The sequence below is a fragment of the Leishmania major genome, chromosome 22 (genome assembly GCF_000002725.2).
Source record: "Leishmania major strain Friedlin complete genome, chromosome 22".
Lineage (NCBI taxonomy): Eukaryota > Euglenozoa > Kinetoplastea > Trypanosomatida > Trypanosomatidae > Leishmania > Leishmania major.
Genome location: NC_007263.2, coordinates 302,644 through 327,868, shown reverse-complemented (window position 1 = coordinate 327,868; position 25,225 = coordinate 302,644). Strand labels below are relative to the sequence as shown.

Below are 25,225 nucleotides of genomic sequence, written 5' to 3'. Positions count from 1 at the left end.
CAGCATCACCGCAGCGCAGCAAAGGCAGAAAAGCAGGAGATGGATGCGTATATTCCTTGAATCATCAACACGATGCGTAGTAAGCTGGCCCGATAGTGATCATGGCTGCAAGTCACTTCGGCGCAGCGCGAGCAGAGACCTGTCCGCCGATACCAAGATTCCGCAGCCGTACCCGAGAGCAAGCTGGAGGTCCTTGGCCTCCCCACAAAGAGTAGGCACTGGACTTTGGATGAAACGCTGAAATGTTCCTCGTTATCAGGGTGTGAGAAGATAATCGAAGCAAAAAGAAAGCCACTGCTGGTCCGTCCTTCAACACCGTTTAAAACATCGCGGACGTGAACTGGAAAAACACGAAAGGGAGACGGGGCAGCGAGGAGAGGCGCCGCACCAACACAACTGACCAATAGAACGGCAGCTTGCTGCTTTCTTCCACTTCAGCACCCTCTCTCTGTATATATATATATATGTAGATGTATGCATGTGCATGTCGCAAGCCAATGGACACGCCTGCTGTATTTCCTATCACCATCCATCGCTTTTGAGTCCGAGAACAACTCCCAGTAGCAGCGCCACCCGGCGTATTGGCATTTAAAATCGAATTGTGCTACATAAAGTCGTGGCAGATATGAGCGAGACGATCCCGTTGAACTCAGATGCACAGCGCCGACCAAGACAGAGATATATGTCGCCGTTGAAGAACGTCAACGGCGCCGGAGACTGTCGATCGAGGCACTTGCAGCGGCACCTGCGTTGCTTCGCACCACCGATCACGCGAACCTTCCTCACCATGGATGGTCGGGTCGCAGAAGTCAGGTGCCCGCCGCACAAAAAAAAGAGGGAATCGAGGAGATCGAGCAGTGCCCTTCACAGCTGTGCACTTTCTTGCACAGTTTAAAACGAGTCCCGCAATTCCCGCATCGAAGAGACACCCACGCACTTACTTGCACAAATATACTTGAGAATCTTTTGATCACGAGATTCGGTGTTGTCACAAGAACGTGTGAAACGTTGCCAGGCACCTCCCAGTGACAACACCCTGCCGTGGAAGATGGCGAAAAAGAAAAGAAAAAGGAAGAAGTCAAGCAAGCATTGTACATGAGTATGAATACCGCAAACCCATAGAGTGGAAAGGAAGAGTATCGAAGAGAGCTCAGAGGAAATCAAAGCAACAGAGCATAGGAGGAAACCAAAAGAGCTGAAAGACTGCCGTTCTCCTTTGAAGAGGCACCCGTAATGAAAGGCCACCAGATATGGTGCTTTGCTTTGGCACGACAGTGTTCCTTTGAAGTGTGAGCTGCAGCTCAGGCGATAGCGCAGCTGCAACTATGCCCTCTCCCCAAACGGCCACAAGCGATGCTGTTTCAGCTCTACAACCACACCACTTGCCTAAACGTCTCCGCAGTATCCACCAGGATCAGATTCGCCTTGAGTGCCGTGGCTAACCAGGTCTTCACGATCCCTCCCGCTTTCGCTGCTGCGATTACTGCTAGTAGCCGCACCAGCAACTGCGCTGCTTGAGGGTGAGGTTCTCGCAGCACTGCCGCTACGGACATACTGATGTTTTCGCTTCGCAGTTGCTGTGCTTGGGCTACAGGACGGAGCTTCTTCCTGAACCTGCGAGCTGAATTCGTTCATGTTCGCACCGTGCACAATCGGCGACTTTCGGTTCGCTGTCATTCTAAGATACTCTGCAGGTAGATATCTTTTGAAGAAGTCGTGCTGCGCTACAGCGTCTAACGTTGGTCGATCCTCCGGCCGCGGAGACAAGAGCCACTTGCACAAGTTCTTTGCCTCCGCACTAACGGAGGAAGGCATTACGGAAACTTCTCCGTTGCGAATACGAACCTCCAAGGCGTGAGGATCAGTGGTGGAGCCGAACGGAAAGTTCTGCGTCAACAGGACGTACGCAATGCACCCCATCGACCAAATGTCCGCGCGAAATGCATCGTATGAGCCCCCGAAAACTTCAGGCGCCAGGTATGCGAGGGTTCCTGTAAGCGTGTGTGCGTACTCGTTTGTGCTCGCTTGAAAGTTGCTTTCCCTGTGGAGGCGGCTCAGCCCAAAGTCAGAGATCTTCAACACACCATCGGTTCCCAGAAGCAGGTTCTCTGGCTTCAAATCGCGATGCGCGACCCCGTTGCGATGGCATGCGCGCACCCCTGCCACAAGCTGGATTAAAAGGGCCGCTACATCTTGCTCTGGCAAGGGCCGATCCATACCCACGATGATGTCGCACAAATCACCACCCATGACAGGCTCCAGTATAATGTAGTAGTTGTTTGTGCTTTCCAGAATCTCAATCAGCTGAACAATATTTTTGTGCTTCAAGCGCCGCAAAATGGAAATCTCCAGACGAACGTCGTTTTCGACTTGCTGGTTTGTTTTTGGTACTATCTTAGCGACAAACATGCACCCAGTAGGTATGTGGCGAACTCGTTTCACCTTGCTGTACGCACCTTCACCCACCACATCGAGGATTTCGTAGTCGCCGACTCGCCGCATCATGCGCTCTCACTTGCTGAGGAGTGGAATCAGATGAGCTCACTAATGCGCGGTATATGTTTATATACAAACATCAGTTGTGCCCAGTGAAAATTAGTATAAGGTGAGGTCGATGTAGCTACGTGTGGTGCAAGTTTCTGCAGTTATGGTCCGCTAAGCGTGGGACTTTACCCTACACCATGAAGAATAGTACCATTGTGAAGGAATCGGGATAATAAAAGAATAGGAGCAATGGCAAGAGACGGGTGTGTGGGGGAAAGAGAGATAGAGGGAAGATGAGAAAGAGAGTGCGAAAACAGCTTGCCTCCAGGCATAAGATTACCCTTGGACGGAATAGCTACCTTCATCGACAAAATATCTGGCCCCCGGCTTTCAAAGCGCTCTAGACTGCTCTGCACCACCTGCGACGACGTTTCCCGAAAGCGGCTTTAAAGACGAGCTGAATAAGAGACCTGCTAGCCCACAGACTTCACAGTAGTTTCTTCGGTGTCAAGCGAAACAAACAAGCATAGTAACCGCAAACAGAGATACAGGGCAAACAACATATCACAAAAGCGCTAAAAATCATCATGACAACAAAAAAATCTCGGGATATAAAAGTGTTTTGAATTGAATGCAAAGGTGAGCGAAAAAGAATCGGACAAACATGCAAAAGCACCAGATGAAAAAAGGCACGCAAAAGGATGAAAGCAATAAGAGCCGCCAGCAAAATGGAGAGCTTGAGCGTAACTTACTCAAGTGTCATCGTGTTCAATACACCACAGCCACCACATATGAACTCTAATCTCTTCACCTTGGCACCGACAGTCACAGCATTGATCACGCTGCATTGGCCACAGCGAAGCTGCACTGTACGCTGGTTTTCTTCGCTCTCTACAGGTGAAGCGCTGCTCAGGGGCAAGCCGAGCTCCTGATAGCATCCACCACATAGAACAACATCGGACTTCGTCGAGGGGAGCTTGTTGAGGGAATGGCACACTCTGCACTCCACGAGGTCTTTGTGGGAGACAGGGCTCGAGTGCGATGCATTTTCCATCAAAGGTCCGCTGCACTGAGCACATTTCCAGTGCTTCGACGACCTAGATGGCTTCATGTAGTTAACAAAGGTGCAAGCAGGGCACTCCACGGGGATCTTATCTTCATCACTTGCTCTAGAGGCACCTACATCGGTGGCGGCTTCTTGAAGGTCGATCTCTTGTTGAAGCTGGCGAGCGTAAGCAGCATCGGCGGCCTCCTGGACTGACTTCGACGGTCCGCTCTGCGGAGGCGGAACATCAACAACACCATGTGAACTGTTCAGCTGTTCTTGAAGCTGACGCGCAAACAGCTCGTCTGACTGCTCCTGCTGCATCTGGCATTCGGTCTTTGGAGGTTGCATGGTGAGGCTGACCAGATGCCAAAGCGAGAAGCTTCTCAGGCAAAAACGTAGTCCGTTACACGTCGAGAAGTCGAAAAGCACGGTGAACGAGAGGGGCTCCGCTGGATTTGCAACGCCTTCTAAAAGCTGTAGTGTTGTGTGCTTTACAGGGTGTTTAGGCATGAAAACGGAATGAGCGAGGTGATTGCACAGAGCTAAGAGCCTACCCATTAACCACAGATGATCTTGCTCACGAGGTGCATGATTCCCGGAGGGAGAGACTTCTACGACAGAAAAACCGCACACAAGCACAGCAAGCGCTCGTTTTGATTCACTGCAGAAGCCGCGTTTCACGGGCTGCGCAAAAAGAAGTAATATTAGATCGCGCAGGTGGCCCTCATATTTCTCTCGTTTGTGACTCACGTCATTCACAGACATTTGACAGAAAATAATGCACTTCTTCCGACCCCCACAACCTACACCCACGCACACAACAATTTTCCGATAATATCTTCGTCCTTAGCAGCCCTACTCTTTCAGGTCTCTCGTCATGCACCAGATAGGGGTGCCTTGTCTTCTTTCGCAGTCTCTTGCTGAGATTGGCATTATTCCCACCAGGCTCTATGAAGCGAGTTGAATCTCAGCTGTCACATCATCAAACAAAGTCCCTGCCTTTGCACAGCTTTCTCAGTACTGCCTTTGAGTCGTCTGCTGCATCTCCTTGAAAACCAGTGAAAGAATGAGTGCCAAACAAGTTGGGCGGTGATGCAAGTGTTCTTTTTCTGATTCCACGAGCTTGATCCGCCTTGCAACATGAACTCAGGCCCCACACTACCCGGCCTGTCGCAGGCCGCCTCGCGTGGCGCCAAGCAGCCGTAAACACGCGTTGCAGCAGTGCCCTCAGTCATCCGAGCACGGCCTCAGCCTCCAACTCTACCCGCTCCCCCGGCCCGCCTCGCCGGTCGCCACCTCGTGCGTCCCTCGGGGTGGCGCAGGCTCCTCACCAGCAGGCAGTGGAGGGGTCGGGTGGGATACACGCTCGAGTCACGCGGACACTCTGCCCCATCACATCAATGACGGAAACGCGTTCACCGTCGCAGGTAGCGCCGACGCAACGCCACCCACGACCTGACCGCCCACATCAGCGGCGATAGATCGCTCTGGCTTCTCCAAGTCCTCGGTGCCTGACCCTGTCGCCACCGGAAGTGGTTCTGCAGGTGGCAGCGACAGGGGTAGGGGGTGCACTGCTTGGTTTCCTCACAGGGTGGGTCCTAAATTATCGATACGACGCACTGAGGTCAACCAGCCATGATAGGAGTGGGGAACAGTATATCTGAAACTGGTAGAATAATGTTGTGGAGGCATCGTTGCTCGCATTGTACTCTCCCCTTCTCTGAAGGCGACCCTCATCAAAGAGCTTTTTTGAACGAAGCAAGCCCCTGTGGAACTGGAAAAGTTCTGTCGGTGTTTTCTGTGATGTGTGCAGCGTATGCCGGTGCCCCCCCCCCCCTTCTCGCCTCATGCTTTGCCAAGGCACGACCAATGATTGTTGAAAGTTTTGGGTGTCAGGCGTGGAAGCTGGTTTACCTGTGCGTAGTCAATGATTGCCGGTGGTGTTTGCCGATCGACGTCAAACTTTTTTGTCGCGTGCCACTGCGAGTTTGTGTGCACAAAAGAACACAGCAACGGTTGCTATTAGCCGACTAAGGAGGCGGTCTCGTTTAGATGCAGTGGTGTTCTCAACGTATCTTTCCTCCGTGCCTCAGGGAGCTTGAAAGAAAAAGCAAGTATCTAGCCCTTTACAGTCGCTACAATACCCTCTGTGCAAGTGGCAAGCAATACATGCTAGTGAACCTTTGCTTCAGCAGCACCACTCAAGGCGGATTTATTGCACACCCGTAGCTTCCAGACAAACTGGAGGCGGAACACGGGGATGGCTATACCAGAAACCAGTGGCCTCCGCTAGTGCACTGGCAGCGTCTCAAACCAGCCTCTGCTTCAGCGACTGACAGCGTCATCAATTTGTTGGCATTAGGTATTAACAACTTATCCCCCCCCTCATGTAGCCTTTCCTTTGATTCTTCCCCTTTTGTCTGCTCATTTTTTGTTGTTTGCTTGCACATTGTTTCATGGATCTCGAACCGAATAGATAATTAATAAGTTCAGGATGTTCAAGAAAAAGTGCACGTCAAAGGAAGCACAATCAGTCGGCAAAAGTGACGTCAAGAAGCTGAGGGCCGATGTTGTGAGCGTCATCGGAAAAGACAATGCAGATAAGTTCGATCTAGTTGTCGGCAAAAAAGATACGATCACGAAGCAAAAGTACCAATGCGGGCCTGGATCGTCGGCCTTCGTATACTCTGTCGATAAGGTACCATTTTTTATTTCGATTGATCGCCTCGGCAAGGAAGAGCAGGATATCATTATACAAGCAGATTCTTTCAGCTTCCTCATGATTCCCACTGTTTTCTTCTTTCTGCGGCTGCACCAGCTGCTGGCTGAGAAAGGTGACGAGTGGGCAACCCTTGTAAATGAAGGCGTCGTTACTACTGTTTGCCGCGGCCCGACTTCTCGATTTCTTCTCAGCGGGGCACACTTGATGATGCCAGGCATTCTGAGCGCTCGAAAAAAAACGCCAGTGGTAGTCGGGGATGTAGCGCTCATTTACTCTCTCGGTGTCGATGTTCCATACGCCGTTGGAATTGTGACCAGCAACATGATAGCGAAGCAGGATGCAGGCGTAGGTGTATTTGTAGTGCAGTGCTTTCGCGACAACCTCTGGCAAGAATTCGAGAGTCGTTTTATTACGAACCGCAGCCTTTCTACTCAATCACCTCTGATTCCATCTGAGTTTGGGGAAGACGAAGTTCGTGAAAGGTTACCCGAGGTGGGCTCTGCGACTAAGGAGAACGAAAACACAGACAATGACGTTTCAAGCAATGGGGCTGCTGAAGGGAAAGAGACGCCAGTTGTGGACTACGCCGATATCTTTTTGGACGAAGACACACTGCTGAACTTTTGTCTCTGCGAAGCCATGAAGCAAGTTTCACCCTCGTTGTTGCCCATGCCGATGACGCAGTTCACGAGCATTGTGGTCACCTCGTACCCAAGAGACGGTGCCCACACTTCTGCAATCCAGTTCAAAGATACCAAACACAAGAAAGCGCTTGCATTTTTTCAAGGGTTCCCAGATCTTCTCACCATAGCCGAAACAAGCCCTGGTACTCATTGTGTCATTCAAATAAACAAATCTGCCGATATGATGCGACAACACAACGCGCTCTACGCAGATTTTCTCAGCACGACGCATCGGGAAGGATGTGAAAAGGAGGCGCAAGCACTGCAAGCCGAACTCCTTGCCGAGGGGACAGGTGTGTTCCGTCAATACATCGTGTCTGCCGATGTTTTCTACGCTGCACCTCGTGGATTAGAGGACGATCTTGTACGAATCCTGCTTATAGGCGAGGAGCTGAACATTCAGCGTGACGCTCTGTTTCCCACAATCGAACAGGTTGTTACCGGTACGGTTCCTGTTTTTCACAGGACCCCCATTGATACCAGCGTTCTCCAAGAATTGTACACGCGGAAAACACTAGTCGACAATTTGAAAAACTACATAAAAACACACAATCTGCTGATTGTGAACGAGGCGGAAAAGTGCAAATTACCCAGTGTAAAAATCGACGATACGCTATCGATGATATTCGCCTCAAAGGCATACGCCCCTGAGATACCGCTCGATCAATTAGTGCAAAGTATGCTAAGTTTGTTCAAGCTGCAGCACGAAATTATTTTGCAAACGGCTGTGGAGGGCTCATCGCTGGCTAGCGGCAACTTGAATCTGAAGCGGATAATCAAAAACGGACCACTCCCGAAAGTCCATTTGTGGTCTGAGAAGTCGACAAACAACAAGTTCATTACAGTTGTGCAGAGTTTGGAGTCTTTTGGTTTTGATCTTCAGATGCTCGCTCATCGTTGGAAAAAACAGTTTTCGACGAGCTCTGGTGTCGTGGACCCGTCGACGAAGATGAAAAATCTGAAGCCTGGGACGAAAATACCACTGGAGATCCATTTGCAAGGCAATTTGCAAGTGAAGGTCGCGGCTTCACTCCTGAACGAAGCAAATCTTTCATCGTCGCAGCTCGTTTGCCAAAAAAAAAGGTAAGGGCGTGATGTGAGCTTTTTTGCCATTTTTTCAATTGCGGTTGCTCCGTATTGTTGTTGGATTTTTTTTTCCACCATTCGCGAGGTACCACACTATTTACTTTTTGAATTTACTCTGAAGGGGAATATGATCTTGAGCAGCAAATTCTCTACTTGCATTTTTGTTTGCAATGCGCAAGTTTTCACAGGCATAGAGCACTTGACAAAATGACTGAGAAGTAAACAAAAGGGGAAACAGTGCTGTGAACCACAGCATCAGCCTTTCGCATAAAATGAACACGGTTTTTGTTCGATTGAGTGGAGTAAAACAAAAAGAGGAGAGCTAGCGAACCCTTTGTTTGTTGCCCTCCATATAGCTCAAATCATGAGTATGACGCTCAGCAGATTCGAAAAAAAAAACCGTGCTGCTCGTATGCGCCGAAAAACGCATCTGAAAGTTTCTTCCTTTCTGTACTTGTCCGGATTGTACGAAACAAACGACTTGTTCCCGGCCGTTTAATGTTCAATATTGCTTGCATTCTCATTTTCTCTCCCTTCTTCCTTCATGGCGTTCAACTTACACGTCAGTGAATTGCTCACGTTCATATCTTGCACATGTCGAGGCACTTCTAATATGACAAAGCAAAAAAGAAAAAGCCACACCTGCGGCACGTTTGTATCTCACATAAGCAGATAAGCACACACATACACAAAAACAAAAAAGGCATTTAGCCTCTTGACATTTTTTTCTGAGGACCTGTGGGATTTTCCTTTAAGCTCTTAGTAATTACTTAGCGAGTAGAAACAATGAAGGCCTTCATCGCGGTCGCGACGGGGTTTGCCACCTCCAGCTGGTACAACAGCGTTTCTAGCTCATCCAATTGCGCCACGCCGAGCAGCCCATTCTCACAATCTGAGTTTCGCTCCTTTCCATTGATGGATGTCTATGACGAGTCCCATAACACAAAGGTGTTTCGCTTTGCGTTGCCGGAGGCGGATATGCCGCTTAATCTGGAGGTAGCCAGCTGTGTTAGCTTCCGCTTTTTCGACAAAGATGGGAAGGAGGTTATTCGCCCCTACACGCCGCTTAACCGCAGTGATCAGCTTGGCTATTTCGATGTTTTGGTGAAGAAGTACCAGGACTCAAAGATGGGCACTCATTTGTTCTCAATGAAGAAGGGCGACACCATCGACGTCAAGGGACCGTGGATGAAATTGCCGATCAAGGCAAATCAGTACAAAACGATTGGCATGATTGCCGGTGGTACGGGTATTACGCCGATGTACCAGGTAGCGCGCCATGTGTTGCACGCGCCGAAGAACAACACAGAAATCACGCTCATCTACGCAAATGAACGCAAAGAGGACGTGCTTCTCGGGAACGAGCTGAATGAGCTAATGGAGGCGTACCCACGCTTTTCGCCGTACTTTGTGCTTTCGAAGGCACCATCTGACTGGATGGGCGGCGTCGGCTTTGTCAACAAGGAGATGATCAAGTCACTGATGCCTGCGCCGAACCGTGCGGGTGATTCTATCATTCTTGTCTGTGGACCGCCGCCATTTATGGAAGCTATTTCGGGTGACAAAGACTTCAAGAGCAACCCACCATCTCAGGGTGAGCTGAAGGGCTGCCTGAAGGAGCTTGGCTACATGCCCAAGATGGTGTACAAGTTTTAGTGACTGCAGAAGAAACAGAAGCCGAAGCGCAATGCCAAAGCCACTGAGGCCTCTCTTCAGGTGGTACAAGCGGTGCCGACTCACAGTAGAGGAGGGTACTAAGAGGAAAGAGCAGCGTATACAAGAAAGCAAACGCGCCTTGCCCGGGTGTTAAGGCCTTTCTGGAAGCTGGGAAAATGAGAGACACAGCACAAGTATGATAGCGCACCAAATACAAAGGTGCTGTCAGCACTACCGTGAGATGAGGAGCGTGCAATTAGGGAGTATGGTCTACAGATGTGTGAAGGTACGCGTGTGGAGCCCCAGCTGCATTTGTGGGGATTTATCGTTATCATTGTTTTATTGTTGTGTGCGCTGTAGACACCTTCGCCCTCTTTTTTCTCTGAGTTTCTGTGCGCACGGCTGCACCACTCTTTCCCACATACCCAGAATGTGTAACAGGTTTGCGGCCCTTCACGATGCAAGAGTGTATGATCGTTTAGTACACCTTTCGGAGCGGTCTTGTGATGTCTTCCCGTCATCATTTCCGTTTGTTCACGTCGCTATCCGATTCCTTCGTCCGTTAATGCGCGCAATGCTATCTCTTACCTCGAGCTCCTTTTCTGTCTCGTTCCCTCTTCCTCTTTCTGTGTACTTGGTCCTGGCCGTCTATTTTTCGGTGCGCTGCGGACTGTTTTCAGTCGTGAACGGTACAGAAAACAAAAAGAACACAGACTGCAAATAGTATGCGCTGGAGGCTGCGGGGTGAGAGTCGATGCACCACGGTTGCGTATTGCAACCACTCGACCTTACGCGGTAACGCACAAGAAGAGAACCCGGCCCCTGCTGAAAGTTTGCGTTCGCGGCGCTGCTGGACCCATGTCTCTTGTGCCCGGAGGAAAACGGATGCGACAAAGCAATTTTTTTCGTTTCATTGCCGTCTCTGATATCTGGTGCGCTTTCTCTCGCGCGTGCTTTGGGCACTTGTGCGGCATTCATTTTCTGCACTCTCTTGCTGCTCACTCGGCGCCACACCTATGTGTGGCTAGGTTGACGGGTCCACCCCTGCGCTTTTTGCCGGTATAGCACTTCCGAGCTCTGACCTATGGTCGTGCCCGCTCGCTCACGAGCAGTACGACACCAGCTGTACTGTCCATGCCTCTTTCACTGCACCGTTCCCCTTCACTCTTTTTCTTTTGAATGGACACAGTTCTGGCGACTGCGTTATTTTTGTTTGTGTGTTGTATTTTCACGCACGCACCAAGAAAAGGAACACTACCCCTTGGGGGCGCTACTTGCATCATCCACGATTGTGACTTGAGTCTTTTCTTTTTTTTATTTTTTTATTTTTTTTTTCTTTTTTGCCTCCTCGCGCTTTCTCTCGTTTGCTTCAGCGGCACGGATAGGGGCGGAGAGGCGGAGGAAAGACCCAAAGAGATTCTCCTCTAGTTTTAGAGTTAGCACTTCGTTTTTTTTTTGCTTTTTGTTGTTGTTTTTGATTCGATAAACAGAGGCCGAACACACGCCCCCCTTTGCGAGGCAGAGCATCACAGACACATTCATCTACTTCATCGAACATAACCGATCGAACCTCCTCTTTCTATCATTTTACTGTTTGATCTTTCTCGCTAATTCTCGTACCACATTCGACGGCCATGAAGGCTTTTATCGCTTCGGTTGTCGGCTTTGCTGGAGCCAGCATGTACCAGTCTGGGTCCGAGGTGGAGGCCTGGGGCAGCAGGCCGGCATTCTCACAAGAGAAGTTCCAGCCCTACAAGCTCATCCACGTCGAGAATGAATCGCACAACACAAAGCGCTTTCGCTTTGCGCTCGCTTCGAGCAAGACGCGCCTGGACCTGCCCGTGGCGTCTTGCATCACGCTGCGCTACACTGACGCCCAGGGACACGAAGTGATGTGCCCCTACACGCCCATCAACCTGGTGGAGGAAGAGGGCCACTTCGACCTCGTAGTGAAGTGCTACCCGAATTCAAAGATGGGCTCGCACCTTTTCTCTCTCAAGGTCGGCGATTCCATTGACGTGAAGGGACCGTGGCACACATTCGACGTGAAGCCGGGCCAGTACACCAGTATTGGCATGATCGCTGGTGGTACGGGTCTCACCCCCATGTTCCAAATCGCGACAAACGTCCTGAACGCGCCGGAAAATAAGACGATGATTTCGCTTCTGTACGCAAACAAGACCGAGGGGGACATTCTGCTCGGCAAGGAGCTGGACACACTGGCGAAAGAGCACCCCGGGAAGTTTGCCACGTACCACTGCCTCACGACGCCTCCGAAGCGCTGGACGGGCTACTCTGGCCACATCAACAAAGTGATCATCCAGGAGACGATGCCAGGCTCGGATCACCAAGGTGACTCGTGCGTTCTGGTGAGCGGCCCACCGTCCTTCATGAAGACCATCTGTGGCGAGAAGGATTACAGCTCCTACCCGCCCAAGCAAGGCCCGCTCGAGGGCTACCTCAAGGAGTTGGGCTACTCATCAAGCGGCGTCTTCAAGTTCTAAGTTCACACTCTGCCTGCGCGCCTATGTGTGTATGTGTGCCCTGTGAAGCACTGACGGAAGCCTTGACTCTGTGAGGCGGATGGCGAACATAGGTAAAAAGGCGAAAAGAAGGGGCGAGTGCGGAACGAGTCGGGCCGATCGATCGCGAGCGTGTCCCCTCTTTTTTTTTGTGCGTCCGCCCTCTCTCTCTATATGCCTTTCTAGCAGCCTTTATTACTTGTATGCGTGGGCGCGCGTCAGCGCGTGTGTGGGCCTCTCTCCCTCTCTCTCTGAGAGGCGTTCACCACGGGTACGGGTATCCTTTTTTGTTTTGTCTTGTGTCATTCTCGCCCTTGGTTCCTCTGGACCTCTTCTTTTGCGTGTGTGTGTGTGTGAACAGACAGCGTCTTCCTGCACCGTTTTATTTTCCCTGGCAGAGAAAAAAGGCGGGAAAAAGGAGAGGCAGAGAAGGGGTAGGAGAGAGGCTTCGGTGTGGTCTATGTGTGGTGCATTGCCGTCTATCACAGTCACACGGAGGTTGTATTTTCAACATTTTTTTGCCTCTTGTATGCAACCCCTGAGAACGAGCAACACCTCAGTGCGTCGTATCGATAATTTAGGACCCACCCTGTGAGGAAACCAAGCAGTGCTCCCCCTACCCCTGTCGCTGCCACCTGCAGAACCACTTCCGGTGGCGACAGGGTCAGGCACCGAGGACTTGGAGAAGCCAGAGCGATCTATCGCCGCTGATGTGGGCGGTCAGGTCGTGGGTGGCGTTGCGTCGGCGCTACCTGCGACGGTGAACGCGTTTCCGTCATTGATGTGATGGGGCAGAGTGTCCGCGTGACTCGAGCGTGTATCCCACCCGACCCCTCCACTGCCTGCTGGTGAGGAGCCTGCGCCACCCCGAGGGACGCACGAGGTGGCGACCGGCGAGGCGGGCCGGGGGAGCGGGTAGAGTTGGAGGCTGAGGCCGTGCTCGGATGACTGAGGGCACTGCTGCAACGCGTGTTTACGGCTGCTTGGCGCCACGCGAGGCGGCCTGCGACAGGCCGGGTAGTGTGGGGCCTGAGTTCATGTTGCATGGCAGATTGGATGCGTTGATCACCGGAAAAAACGCTGGCAGCTGTCCTCGAAGTCTCCAAGGGGTGGTGGGCGAGCAGACGTACACAGATAGAGAGAACTATGCGTGTAAAGTGAGGTGGAGAGCAGCTCTGCAGCACTGGCTCACGTTGTCGAGCCGCGAAACTGTGCCAATGAAGTAAGAAAGGAAAACGGGCATGAACGAGGGCAAGCATGCCGACGCGCATGGCTGGCACACGCACATGCACCAACGCGCTCGAACACATGATGCCGGATGGTCACCAGAACGCACCACCTCGGTGATCCTTTGGTGAGGGCGGGCGGGTCAAGAAGAGGTGATCAGAGCTCCTTCCTCGATGACCGCGCGGCCACGCACCGGCGGCTTTTGTGTGCTGCTTCCTAACATGGTGTATCGCTCCCTCCAATAGATGACGCAAATAAGCGTTGACTTTCCTGCAGGCTTTGGCATTCTGTGGGGCTGTGGTCTCGCAACTCTGCCCCGCCCCCCTCTCTCTGGTCTCTCTTCTCCTGTTCTTTTTTTCCGTTTTGCTCTGTGCTCCGTGTCTCGCCTCGCTTGCTTGCCTGTTACGGCGAGCACGTGCTTCCAAACAGGCAACGAGCCAAACACTGTCTGCGCTCCTCATCTATATACATATCTAGGGAAAGAGAATTATCGTTCCTCAGGTTCATCGCACGTTGGTGGGGTGTCACAGCACGCCGTTCCAGCGTTTTGGGTTCGTATGTCTGCGTCTCACGGTTTGTCGTAGGAACCATGCTACAGGCAACACTGACTGCCCGGCTGTTCTCGAAGCCCATTGGTCAGGGGTACGTGGCGCTGCTGCCAAAGCCGCAGCCGGGGCCTACGGGGCGTGCCTGGATGCGGGCGATGGATGCCAACAGTGACGTGCGCGATTTCTACACCGCAGACACGGAACGCTATAATACATGGTACAGGGAGACCTACGGTATCGAAGACCTCTCCGACGGCTCGGCTGCGTCTGGGGCTGCATCGAACCGGCTTCTGGACGACACCCGCAACACGCAGCAGGCGGCAGAGGAGTACGACTTGCGAGCCGTAAGGGAGGAGCTCGAATTCTGGGGTCAGGAGTTCCAGCACGTTACGCAGCTCCGCTAAGAGGATTGGTAGCGGTATGGCGGAAGGGGAGGGAGGGGGAGGCTGCAGCCTGCCTATCTTTCCTGTGTAATCCTTCTTTAGTGTAGCTGCGTGACACTCAGCGATTAAGCCAAGGAGGGAGGGCGTGTGTGCGCTGACGTGAAGCTCTGCCATTCTCTGTTTTGTTCTGTCTCTCCGCCTCGTCGAATCTCCGAGAGTAGAGAGGTGCGGAGATGCACTCCACTACCGCCGCCGCTGCTGCTGGCTGCTTTTTTGATTTGATTACACCCGCGTTGGAGGGAAGTTTTGGTTGTTGATGGGCCTTTACCGGGAAGGTTCTGTGGTTTCCTGCTCATTGCTAAGAGAGATCAGCGCACAGGCGGTGGTGGGTGGGTGGGGAGGCGGCAAAAGCGGTGGCGATAGTCGATCGCACCTCTCCTGCGTCTAGCTCTTCCCCTCTCTGTGTAACTCTCGTTCTCCCTCGAAAGGGTGTCGTCCGCGCGCGCCGTTCCCATCCTTTGCGCTGTGTGTTCTCATCGCCCCACGCTCCCATCTGCTCCCAGCAGCGCTTCACATAGATCCCCACCGATACGAAAAGAGAAACGAAGACTGTATCAGATTTATTGCGGATGAGGGTCGCAACGAGGGACAGACAGGGGGGAGTGACTGTGGAGCGCATAAGGGGTTTCGCGTCTCCGTCGAAAAGAAACCGATCAGGACGCAACGACAGGAGCAAAGGCCACTATACCATACAACAAGCGGAGATATCCAAGACGATATGCCGACAAACGACAACCGGAAGAGGGGACTGGCTCTTGCGCAAGGCGGAGAGATGCACAGACAAGGCATCGGCGTGAGTGGACGAGTGGCGTAGGTACTGGGAGAGCCGTAGCGGAACACCACTGCCCTCTTCTATTCTGCGGCTCGGGAGGAGGGCGCTAGGAGAGGCAACGCTATCTCGCCGCACTGCAACTTTCCTTCCTGGCGAGCCACCAGCGCGAAAACATTTTCATGTCTCTGGTGGCCCTTTTTTTTCGTACCCTCCCTCTATCGCTGGTTACCCTCATGATTATCCCTCCTGCCGCTCCTTTTTTTTCGCTTTGTTTGCCTCCTCTGATCCATCTGGGTCCCTCTACTCGCTTCGCCTGCGCCGTGCCGTTCATGCGGCTATACGCCCACCCGCCTACACATACATATATGCACGCATCATATATACCCATGCAACGCCATTTGACCAGTCACATAACACCAACACAGCTGAAAAAAAAAGAAAGAACCAAGCCAACGAGCGAACTTCCCTTCCTCAATTCGCTCTACCCCTCCTTCTCCCCCCCCCAAAACAGCGAGCACAGCAACAACAGCAGTAACATCACACACACACACACACACACACAAGTGTGTGAGCGAAAAAGAAAACTGTTTTTGAATTCCTTAAAAAAACGAAAAGAAAAAACGGAAGGAAACGAGAGCACACACACACACAACAGCAACAACGGCAACGAGCTCATAGAGAACCTATTAGTGACCACCGCGAAAGCAACGCGCGCTCTCTCGCTCGCACCGCTACGAACACCGACGGCTACGGTTGCTTTTTCTCCTCCCCACTCCGTCTTCCTCCCTCATTCTCTACCGCTCGACATTTCAAGGCGAAGAGTCAGCACACGATCAAAAAAAGGGCCAGAAAACAAGGAGAGAGGGAAAACAACAAAACGAAGGGAGAGGGAGGCGGAAGGCACAAGAAAGGGGTGTTGAACGCAACGAAGAAATCGCCATAACCACCTATTTATCAAAAGAAATAATCTAAAAGAGGAACGACACCAACAATAACACCGTTAGGGGATAAATAAAAGACAAAAAAGTGTAGTTCACGTGTGTTTGTAGCACCACCATCACACACACCCACATATATATATATATATACATATATATATATATATATATATGTATATATAAGTATACACATACGGTCCTTTTCCCTCCTTTTCTTCTCGTCCTTTTGCACCCGAGACAAGAGCGCAAGACGTTACGTGAGCCCGGGGCAATAGATCGAGCAAACAACAAACCAAGAGAGAGAGAGAGAAACGACAACCACACACACACACACACACACACACACACGAACAAAAAGAGAAAGAAACGACAAAGCAGATCGTCGCTCGCTTTTTTGTTGTTGGTGTTATGTGTGTGTGTGTGTTTCGGATCTCTTCCTTACCTCTTTGCTCTCTCCCTCCCTCCCTCTCTCTCTTTTATTTTTTTCCCCCACCTTTCTCCTTCGTTGCTCCTCCCTCGCACACGCGATCCTTTCTTCCTTTTCTTCTCCCCACCCCCACCCCACCACCACCACTACCGCGCCTTCCGGTGACACCACCATCAGCACTTGCCTTCCCAACTCTGTCTCTCTCTCTCTCGCGCTCTCTTTGACTGTGCGTACAGTTGCCTTTCCCCCTTTTCGTTGTTTGATCAAGCTGCTTCTTCTTCTGCCTTCATCCTCATTTTTTTGCCCCCGCTCTCCTCTCTCGATTTCTCGCTTACCCCGCTGTTATATCCCTCTTTTTTTTCTGTTAAGTCGCGGGTGCGCGAGTGGTAGGGCGATCTCTCTCTCCCTCTCCCACATAGCAGCACCCCAGCACGGAAACGGAAGCAAAAGTAAAAAGGCACGCAAGTGGTAGAGCGATCGAGCACACAGGTGTGCTACGGCGGCTCGACGCAAAATCAGGCACGGAAGCAATCAACCATTCAGGACAGAAAGCTAGAGGATTCAAGGCGTCACGACAAACGCAGCGTGTCATTGGTGTGTGTGTGTGTTTTCTTTTTGGTTGTTGGGGGTGACGCCTTCGGTTCGTGCTCTTGTGCTGGCGCTGATGTGTTGATGTCTAAATACCAACTACCGCCATCACCTCCTCCCCTTCTCCGCCTCCGACACATCTACCGTTTCCACATTGTGCACTCCTCTCTCGGCTTCATTGTCCATATTTCTCTTGGACATCGTCTCCTTTCGAGGCTCCTCCGTGCGTTTTACGTCTCCGTCCTCCCTCTCTTCTTCTCAGTCCTTTGTTTTCCCTTTTGCCCTTTCACAATATATTTTTCACGCTCTTTCTTGTGTGCGTGTGTGCTCTTTCGTTTGTGTGTTGAGTCCTCGTATCGGACTCCCTCTTCACCCTCTACTCTTCCTCTCTCCTCCCTTCGCACCCGCGCCCCACCCCCTTTTCCACTGCCTGACGAATATCCGCGACGATCACAGCCACAGCAGCAGTAGCAGCATCAAAAACTCCTTTCCTCTCTTTCTCCTGCTTCATCACCAGTCAGCCTCAAGCTTGTTTTGGAGGTCTTTGGTTTCTCCTTCATCCTTTTCCTCGTCGTCCGTTTGTGTTTCCTTCTCTCCCCGTTGACTCTGTCTTGTCGACCTTCTCATCCTTCTTCGCTCATCTCCTACCTGTTTGTTGTTATCAGTGCAACTCGTGTTCGACTTCCGCTTACCCCTCCTCTCTTTTTTTCGGTTCTTGTTCCCTTTTCACCTTTGTTTGTTATTATTCGCTGCCTTCCCTTCTCTCGCTGTTTTTATTTCGTTTCCTCTTTGTTTCTTGGCGAAGTAGTCCGGACAAGTGCTGCTGCTGCTGCGCTGTAGCTGTAGCTACTTCCCCTTTCCTCCCTCCCTCTCTCCCTGTTCGTCCCCCTTTGTTTTCCCCCTTTTATCTCACCTGTATTGTTTCACTCTCTCCTCCCTCCCTCCCCCTGCTCCTTTGTTTTTTTTTTGTCCCGTTTCTTCGCTCTGTTTCGTGTTTGTCTTCTTCATTGTGTGGTTAGTCCGTCTCTGCTGCCCCTTCTCTTCTCGTCCCTTCCCCTCCCCTTTTTGATTGATTAAATTTTTCTTTCGTTGTTGTGTGTCGTGTGTGTGTTTTCATGGTGTTTTGCCATCTGCTCTTTTTAGTTTTCGGTTGCTTGGCGATTTCCGCATTGCCTCTCTCGGTAGTGTCATTTGTCTCTGTCTCTCTTTTTTTTTGTTTTGCGTGCGTTTTTGTTTGTGTGTTTGTTATGATTATCATTATTATTATTAGTAGTAGTGTCTCGTTTCGTTTGTGCCGTCCAATTGTTTTTTTTTCTGTTTTTTTCCCCCTCCTCTTTGTTCCTTTCGCTCGTTGAGATTTCACGTGACTCGATTCCTTTTCTTTTTCTGTTTTTCTGTGAGGTGCCTCTGTGGTTGTCCGTCTCTTTACTGTTATTATTATTTTATCGTGTGCGTGTGTGTGTGGGAAACAAGCCGAAAAGAAGAAGACACCTTTTCGTCTTGGATTTGTCCTGTTCTTTGTTTCTTTTCGTGTTCGTCGTCCTTGTTCCCGTGGTTCCTGGTATTGTGTTCTCCCTTTCCATCGTCCTGACTTGTCGCATCTCTTTTTTGTTACTTGCAACTTCTCCATCACTGTCACCATCACCATCTCTCTGTATACGCATATATTCGTTTATTTATATACATCTACATACATCGACACCCACGCTCACCCACCCACCCACCCACGCACCTATATATGTATAGAGTGTATGTATGTGTGCGCGTGTGTACATACGTTTTCTTTCGACCGCCTTCCCCATTTTCTTTTTGTTCTGCCGTGTGTCACTTGCATTTCCTGTGAGTATTATTATCCCCTCCCCCCCTCCTCCACCCACCCACCATTGCCCTTCTGTTCGCTTTTCATTGTTTGTGTATGTGTATGTGTGTGTTCTGTTCGAAGGCGTTCTAACACCGACTTCCGCCCAAACATCAAGCGCACCAGAAGGGAGAGGGAGAGGCTCGTCATTTCTCTTGTTTGTTGTGTTTTTGCTTGTCGAATCTCTTTTCTTTCGAGACACAGAAGCAAAACGAACATCCACCACCACCACCACCGTCGCACATAACGTGGCACATATATATTTTAGCTCGTCGTCGTCTTTAACCTCTGTTTTTTTCTTCGTTTTTTTTTTCGTTTTAAATTCTTCTACGCCTCTGTTGCTTCGCTCTTTCCATTTCTCCTGTCTCCCATCCCACTCTGTCTTCTTCACCTCTCGCCTCTGTTATTACGAAAACAAATAAGCTGTGCGCACGTACTCGAAGCGGCACACTTTATTCCTTTCTTGCTTGTCCTCTCTCCCTCCCTTGTTCGCGTTCCTTCTTCTGGTGTGTGCGCGCATCTTGAATTCCCTCCCATTTTTGTCCTGTGTGCAGAAAAATCGGCAGGTAGTTTTCCCCCTTTTTGAATTATTCTGTCGTCTTCTATCTCTTTTGTATCTTGAGCGGCTGCGTTTACTCTCCGTGAGCGTACGTGCGTGCGTGTGTTGTGTGTGCGTGTTGTGTATGTTGTGTGTGTTGTCTCTCTTTTATTTTTCTGTTTGCCCACCTTTTTTGTTCCCTTATTGAACAGCGCAAGACAACAACAACAAGCAAAATAAGTGAACCATAAACACGCGTAGAGATCGCTCACGACTTTATCTTATCGCTCGAGACGAAGAGCTCCCTCCCCCCTCCCATCCCCATACGCACAGAGAGACGAAAGCAAGCAAGACAGGTCATCGTTACACACACACACACACACACACACACACATGCATATATATATATCAGCGAGTGGTGTACCTTTCTTTTCTTCCATTCCCCCATAGCATTGAAGAGGTGGAGGGAAACAGGAAAAACACACAATACATTTTTTTTCAAAAAGAAGAAGGTCGCGTTGCAAGTACCCCGAGATCGGTTAGTTTAAACAAAAAGAAGAGAGCGACAGGAACCACCTCTTCCCTCCCTTGCCACCACCTCCCCTTCCCTACCATACCCCCTCAATAAACGAACGAGCGGGCGGAGACGATAAACAGCAACAAAAAGCGAAAGAAACAGCTTGAGCGTGCAATCGAGTAAAAAGAACAACAGTCATCCCGCGAAAACCGCGTTCACGGGGGAAAAAGTACGTCTGTGCCCGCTAGTGCCTGTGTGTGTGTGTGTTGTGTTTCTTCCTGCCACCCCCTTTCTTTTCTCTTTGTGCGCGGCTGAGTGTGCCTTCTTGGATTTTATTTTCGCGTTCTGTTATTGTGTTGTTATTCGTGCACAGAAACGCAGGCACAGGCAGTCGCTCTTTTCTTTGTGTCTGCTCTACGCCCTGTCTGTTTTTCTTCTCTCCCTCCCCCTCGCTCTTCCCTCAACGACGACCTCCTGTCCACTTCTCTGTACCATCGCGTTCCTTTTCGCTTGAATTGTGTCCGTCTTGCCCCCCTCCCCCCACACACCCAAATACACAGAGAGAGAGAGTAGAGAGTTTCCACTCTTTTTGCTTTGTTTCGTTAGCGTACACTTGTGCTCGAAATCCTCAACCACACACACACACACACGGACACAGAGACAGAGCCAGGAAGTCATTCATTTCGTTTTCCCCCTATTTATTTATCTCGCTGCCTTCATAATATCCACATCTATCTATATATCCTTATATACAGATATCTCATTCCTTCTTCTCCGCAGCGTCCACGCTATCACCACCACCTGCTTTGAGGCCACTTAAGAGGCGGCACGCTGCGTGTCTTGTACGGGAGGGTGTGTGTGTTTGTGTGTGTGTCTGTGTGTCTCTCTCCCTTCTCTGCGCGCTCCCTCTCCCGTTTTTTACCCTCCCACTCCCTAATCCGCCGCCGCTGCGGCTTCTTCTTTTTTTTGTTTTGTGTCGTTCGTTTCGGATTGGCCCCACGTTTTTGCGGTTTTCCATCTTCACCGGCAAATATTTTTGTTTTTGTTTTCGGACTTGCTCGGTGGTGTGTGAGCGTTGACGTCTGCGCGTCCATTTTGCGTGTTCGTCGTCCTCTCCCTTCGCTTTTTTTCATTTTCTCTGTTGACGCATGAGTTGGTGGAACGACTTCTCCACACACCGCAACGGCGGTGTCGTGGATGGGTTGCCGCGGCCGCGGCAACATCCAGCGTCCGATTCCTTCTCGACACAGGAGACGGCTACTCAAGGCGCTGTCGACCATCATGAGCACCATACAAGCAACGCCAATAGCCCGAACAAGAGCACCTACGTGAGCAAGGCAAACCTTAGTGACACCAGCGTCGGCAGCGGCTTCGCCTCTCATGAAGCAACCTGGGGGACAGCGACAGAGTGCAGCGACGTCGGCTCTCTTTGGCAGAGAGCGACCAGCGTTTGCGGCGTGACCGAGTCGGATCCGCTTGGCGTGTCGGCTGCCGTGTCTGCGTATGGCTCGCCGGCCCTTCAAAAGCAGCAGGAAAAGCCGCCCGCACAACAGGAAGAGCCACCAGCGCAGCACCCTCTCCAGCCGCTCTTGCTGCTCCCTACGGCGCGCGCTGTCGAAGGAGTTCAGTCGTCCTCCACGAAGGGTGTTCGGTGCGGCTCTGGCTCGAACAGCGACAGCAGCGGCGCCTACTGCAGTGGCGGGCCTGTCGGAGCGCTCAGCTTTGCAATGGACTACTACGGACCATCGTTTACGAGCGGGACGGAAGGCGTCAAAACCAACGCCGCCACGTACAGTCGCGGCGGCCATGCTTCCAGCAGCACGCACACAATCAACGACGACAGCGACAGCGTAGTCAGCGGCGACATCGACGAAGCCGTCGACAAAGACGTCCGCTATGAAGAGGTAGACGTCGGCAACATATCGAGCCTCATCGCAGCTCTGCAGGTGCGAGACGCAGCTAGCTTGACTAATAGTGACGCCCCCAATGCTGAGGATGAGGAGGGGAAGAAGGCTGGCCGCTCGAGTTGCGCGCAAGACAAGCCGCCAGCACGCGACTCGCAGGCTCAAGCAGACACCGGCAGGGGTGTAGATGTGACCGCGAACTCTGCCGCAGCTAAGAAGCAGCAGCACCAGCAGCAAGAGGCGGGCCACACTACAATGATCGCGAACTTCGCGCCCGTCTTTCACGATCCTAACGCTGGCGCTCCCCTGATCGCCAGTGTCAACACTACGCAGAGCATCAGCCGGCGCCATAGCAGCAACATGTACAACAGTAGCACGAGCGGCAGCGCCCTCGCACACAACGTGAGCAGCAGCAGCGGCTTCTACGAGGTTCCGCTGGGAGAGGCGCCATCTGGTAGCGTCGTTAGCACGAGTGGGCGGGCAGGACCGGGAGCAAGTCCGCGTCACCACGGCGACGAGGTGGCTCCCCTGCGACTCACCTCGTCCACACTGCACAACGTCCTCGCTAGCTTCCAATCGGCGCTGGTGGAGCGCTCAAGCGATGTGCCGTTGCCGGGGACTATTGGCGACCTCTTCAACGCGAGAGGGTGGGACACCAGCTCGCAGAACGGCAGCAACAGCAGCGGTGCCGCGGGTGGCAGCCGACTGTGCCACCACAGTTCCCCGACTGCGCAAGAGGACTGGGGCACACAAACCTCGGCTGCTCCTGCGACCGCTGGGGCCTCTGTTGCGGTGACGGCGTGTGGCAGCAGCGGCGACGCGTCAGCCGTGTTGGACGCTCCTGCCGCGGCCCGTAACGGCAGCCCAGTTATGCGTGGCCGTGTCAACTCCGTTGTGGCGCACAAGCTCAACCTCGATGGAGCCCCGCGCCGCTCTCAGATGCAGGACTTGCGCGGCAGCGGCGGCTTCCCGCCTGCTGCCGCAAGTCTTGACAGCACATGCTCCTCCGACACCCACACCCCGACTCTGTCGACTCATGGGCGACTGTGCGCACCGCACCACGTCTACACGCAGGAGCGGGCAGCCTCGCCTGACTCGAGTGGGGACTGCTTCTTGGCACACACCTCCTCGTCTGCACTGGGTATGCTGCATCACCACCAGCGAGTGACGAGTTCGGTGACAGCGGAGGACTTTGCGACGCCGCATCACCACATGCGGACGGCGAGCGAGGTGTCGCTGCCGGCAGCGGCCGCCACATACCATGGCGGTAGTGCGCTGCAACAGCGCATCGACGACCGCGGGTGCATTGCGGTCGTCGATCCGCAGCGGCGCAAGCTGCACGTGCCGCTGTCTGCCATCCACATGACCAAGGCGCTGAATGGCCGCCTCAAAACACCGTCGCTATGTCTGCTCTACCAGCTGGGCCGCTGTCGTCAGGGCGAAAACTGCTACCAGGTGCACGTAGACTCAGCCATAGTGGAGCGGCTGCGCGCCGACGCGAAAAACACGCCATGCTGCTGCTTCCAGCACGGGGATAGCAACGGCCAGGTGATGGACCGCACGGCGTACGAGGGGCGTTCTTTGGGGATTGCCGGGCAGTTTTCTGTTCCTCTCACCCGAGTCGCCTACACGGCCGGGCTGCAGCGCGTGCTGCAAGACCAACCGGCGTGCGCGCCGGTGAAAGCATCCGTGCTGTGCCGCCTGCACGGCCAACCCGGTGGGTGCCGCTTCGGGGCGGACTGCAGATTTGTGCACGTCTGCCGCCAGATCCTACAAAACGAGCTGGCCAGTATCATGGCGAACGCGGTGGCGGCCGCCCAGCAGCAGCAGCAGCAGCAATCGCGGTCAGGAAACGGGTCGCCGCTTTTGGTGGACTTGATCAACAGCGGGCTCATTCCATCATCGTCTGGGACGATGCACGGCGGCGCCAGCACGGTGATGATGAGTCTCAACAACGCTGCCTCCTCTGTCGTGTCGGCCGCGGACTTTTCTCTGTCCCAGTTCTCGCAGTCGGTCCCTGCTTCTAGCACCACCTTGATGACCGCTTTCGCAAGCCGCGTGCCGCCTTCGTCTCAGCAGCAGCAGTCTTCTACCCCGTCTTCTGTGACTATGCAGCCGCTCCCCTGCGCCAGCACACTTTCAGCTCCGTCCGCAGGCGCCTACTACACGCTTGCTAAGTTTCAGCAGCGAGTTTCACAAGTGCAGACGCCTGCCGGTAGGCCTTTCCCACTGCAGGCCTCTCTGCTCGGGTCGCCGCCGTCGGCGTGCCACGACCACGTGCGCACCCTCAGCACCCATAGCAATGGCACCTACCAATCCTATGCAAGTCCTCACCTTGCGCAGACGCCGAACCACAGCGAGGCGGCATCCCCCATAAACATGGGGCTCTCCATGGCGCGCAGCCTAACTGCGTTCCCGGCATCCGCGGCAACGACAGCCGGCGGCAGCGGATGCGGCGCCTTTCCATCCCTGACGCCGCATCCGCTCTCTCACCAAACCACGCCACCGCAGCGCCACCAGCCATCGTCACTGGCGCAGCAGCAGCAGCAGCAGCGACTCTTGGGCCTTCAGCAACACCAACAGTCCACCTCTCAGCAGATTTACGTCCACCAGATGAACACAGACGGCAGCGTCTCCCTCGTTCCCATTAACGTCATGCAGGACTTTGGCGGCAGCGGCGTGTAGACGGTTCACACACACACACACACATACATATCTATCTATATATATATATATATATACACACAGGCGCATGCGCACACAGCATCACTCACCACCCACCCACCCCCTCCTCTTCTCATCCCCCCCCCACGCGACGGACGTGGACCTCTTCTTATTTCCCATTTTTTTGCTCATCACGATGCCCATCGCTCTTCTCCCTTCTTTCCTTCTGCGTTCTCTGAGGTGGTCATATATATATATTTTTTTCGCTGGCCTTCTGCGTGCGTCGATGTGTGTGTATGTCTGTGTGTCTGTGTGTGTGTCTATTTCTGCCCCCTCTCTCTCCTTCTTTTTGTTTGTTTCGTCTTACACATCGTCAAGGGATCGCGTGCCTTTTTCATTCCAGACGGTTAGTGCCCCGCCCTGTGCAATTCCCTCCTCCGCCCTCTGCTCCCTTTCTTTTTTTTTCGTTTCGCTGTTCTCGTTCGCCTTCCTGCTCCACTTGACGGGCACCATCAGTGTGTAAGGTCTGTATATACGTGCATGCATATCGGATGTGTGCATGCGTCTATGTCTGTGATTTATGCGCCTGTGCCTGAACCG

At 52.5% G+C, this 25,225-nt stretch overlaps 7 protein-coding genes across 7 annotated transcripts; 5 read left to right on the top strand and 2 right to left on the bottom strand.

Moving 5' to 3' along the window:
- Positions 1-1,386: 1,386 nt before the first annotated feature.
- LMJF_22_0810 (putative protein kinase) lies at positions 1,387-2,505 on the bottom strand (the record flags this gene model as incomplete). Its single annotated transcript, XM_001683180.1, has 1 exon — positions 1,387-2,505. One exon carries the CDS (start codon positions 2,503-2,505, stop codon positions 1,387-1,389), a length of 1,119 nt encoding a protein of 372 aa, XP_001683232.1.
- A 727-nt stretch (positions 2,506-3,232) lies between these two features.
- Positions 3,233-4,297, bottom strand: LMJF_22_0800 (conserved hypothetical protein; the record flags this gene model as incomplete). Its single annotated transcript, XM_001683179.1, has 1 exon — positions 3,233-4,297. One exon carries the CDS (start codon positions 4,295-4,297, stop codon positions 3,233-3,235), a length of 1,065 nt encoding a protein of 354 aa, XP_001683231.1.
- Positions 4,298-6,026: 1,729 nt separating this feature from the next.
- Positions 6,027-8,024, top strand: LMJF_22_0790 (conserved hypothetical protein; the record flags this gene model as incomplete). The annotated part of the gene is made up of 1 exon (XM_001683178.1): positions 6,027-8,024. One exon carries the CDS (start codon positions 6,027-6,029, stop codon positions 8,022-8,024), a length of 1,998 nt encoding a protein of 665 aa, XP_001683230.1.
- A 785-nt stretch (positions 8,025-8,809) lies between these two features.
- On the top strand, positions 8,810-9,679 carry LMJF_22_0780 (putative NADH-cytochrome b5 reductase; the record flags this gene model as incomplete). Its single annotated transcript, XM_001683177.1, has 1 exon — positions 8,810-9,679. One exon carries the CDS (start codon positions 8,810-8,812, stop codon positions 9,677-9,679), a length of 870 nt encoding a protein of 289 aa, XP_001683229.1.
- A 1,634-nt stretch (positions 9,680-11,313) lies between these two features.
- On the top strand, positions 11,314-12,183 carry LMJF_22_0770 (putative NADH-cytochrome b5 reductase; the record flags this gene model as incomplete). Its single annotated transcript, XM_001683176.1, has 1 exon — positions 11,314-12,183. One exon carries the CDS (start codon positions 11,314-11,316, stop codon positions 12,181-12,183), a length of 870 nt encoding a protein of 289 aa, XP_001683228.1.
- A 1,834-nt stretch (positions 12,184-14,017) lies between these two features.
- On the top strand, positions 14,018-14,380 carry LMJF_22_0760 (conserved hypothetical protein; the record flags this gene model as incomplete). Its single annotated transcript, XM_001683175.1, has 1 exon — positions 14,018-14,380. The coding sequence occupies one exon, from the start codon at positions 14,018-14,020 to the stop codon at positions 14,378-14,380; it is 363 nt and encodes a 120-aa protein (XP_001683227.1).
- Positions 14,381-21,205: 6,825 nt separating this feature from the next.
- LMJF_22_0750 (conserved hypothetical protein) lies at positions 21,206-24,646 on the top strand (the record flags this gene model as incomplete). The annotated part of the gene is made up of 1 exon (XM_001683174.1): positions 21,206-24,646. The coding sequence occupies one exon, from the start codon at positions 21,206-21,208 to the stop codon at positions 24,644-24,646; it is 3,441 nt and encodes a 1,146-aa protein (XP_001683226.1).
- Positions 24,647-25,225: the final 579 nt, after the last annotated feature.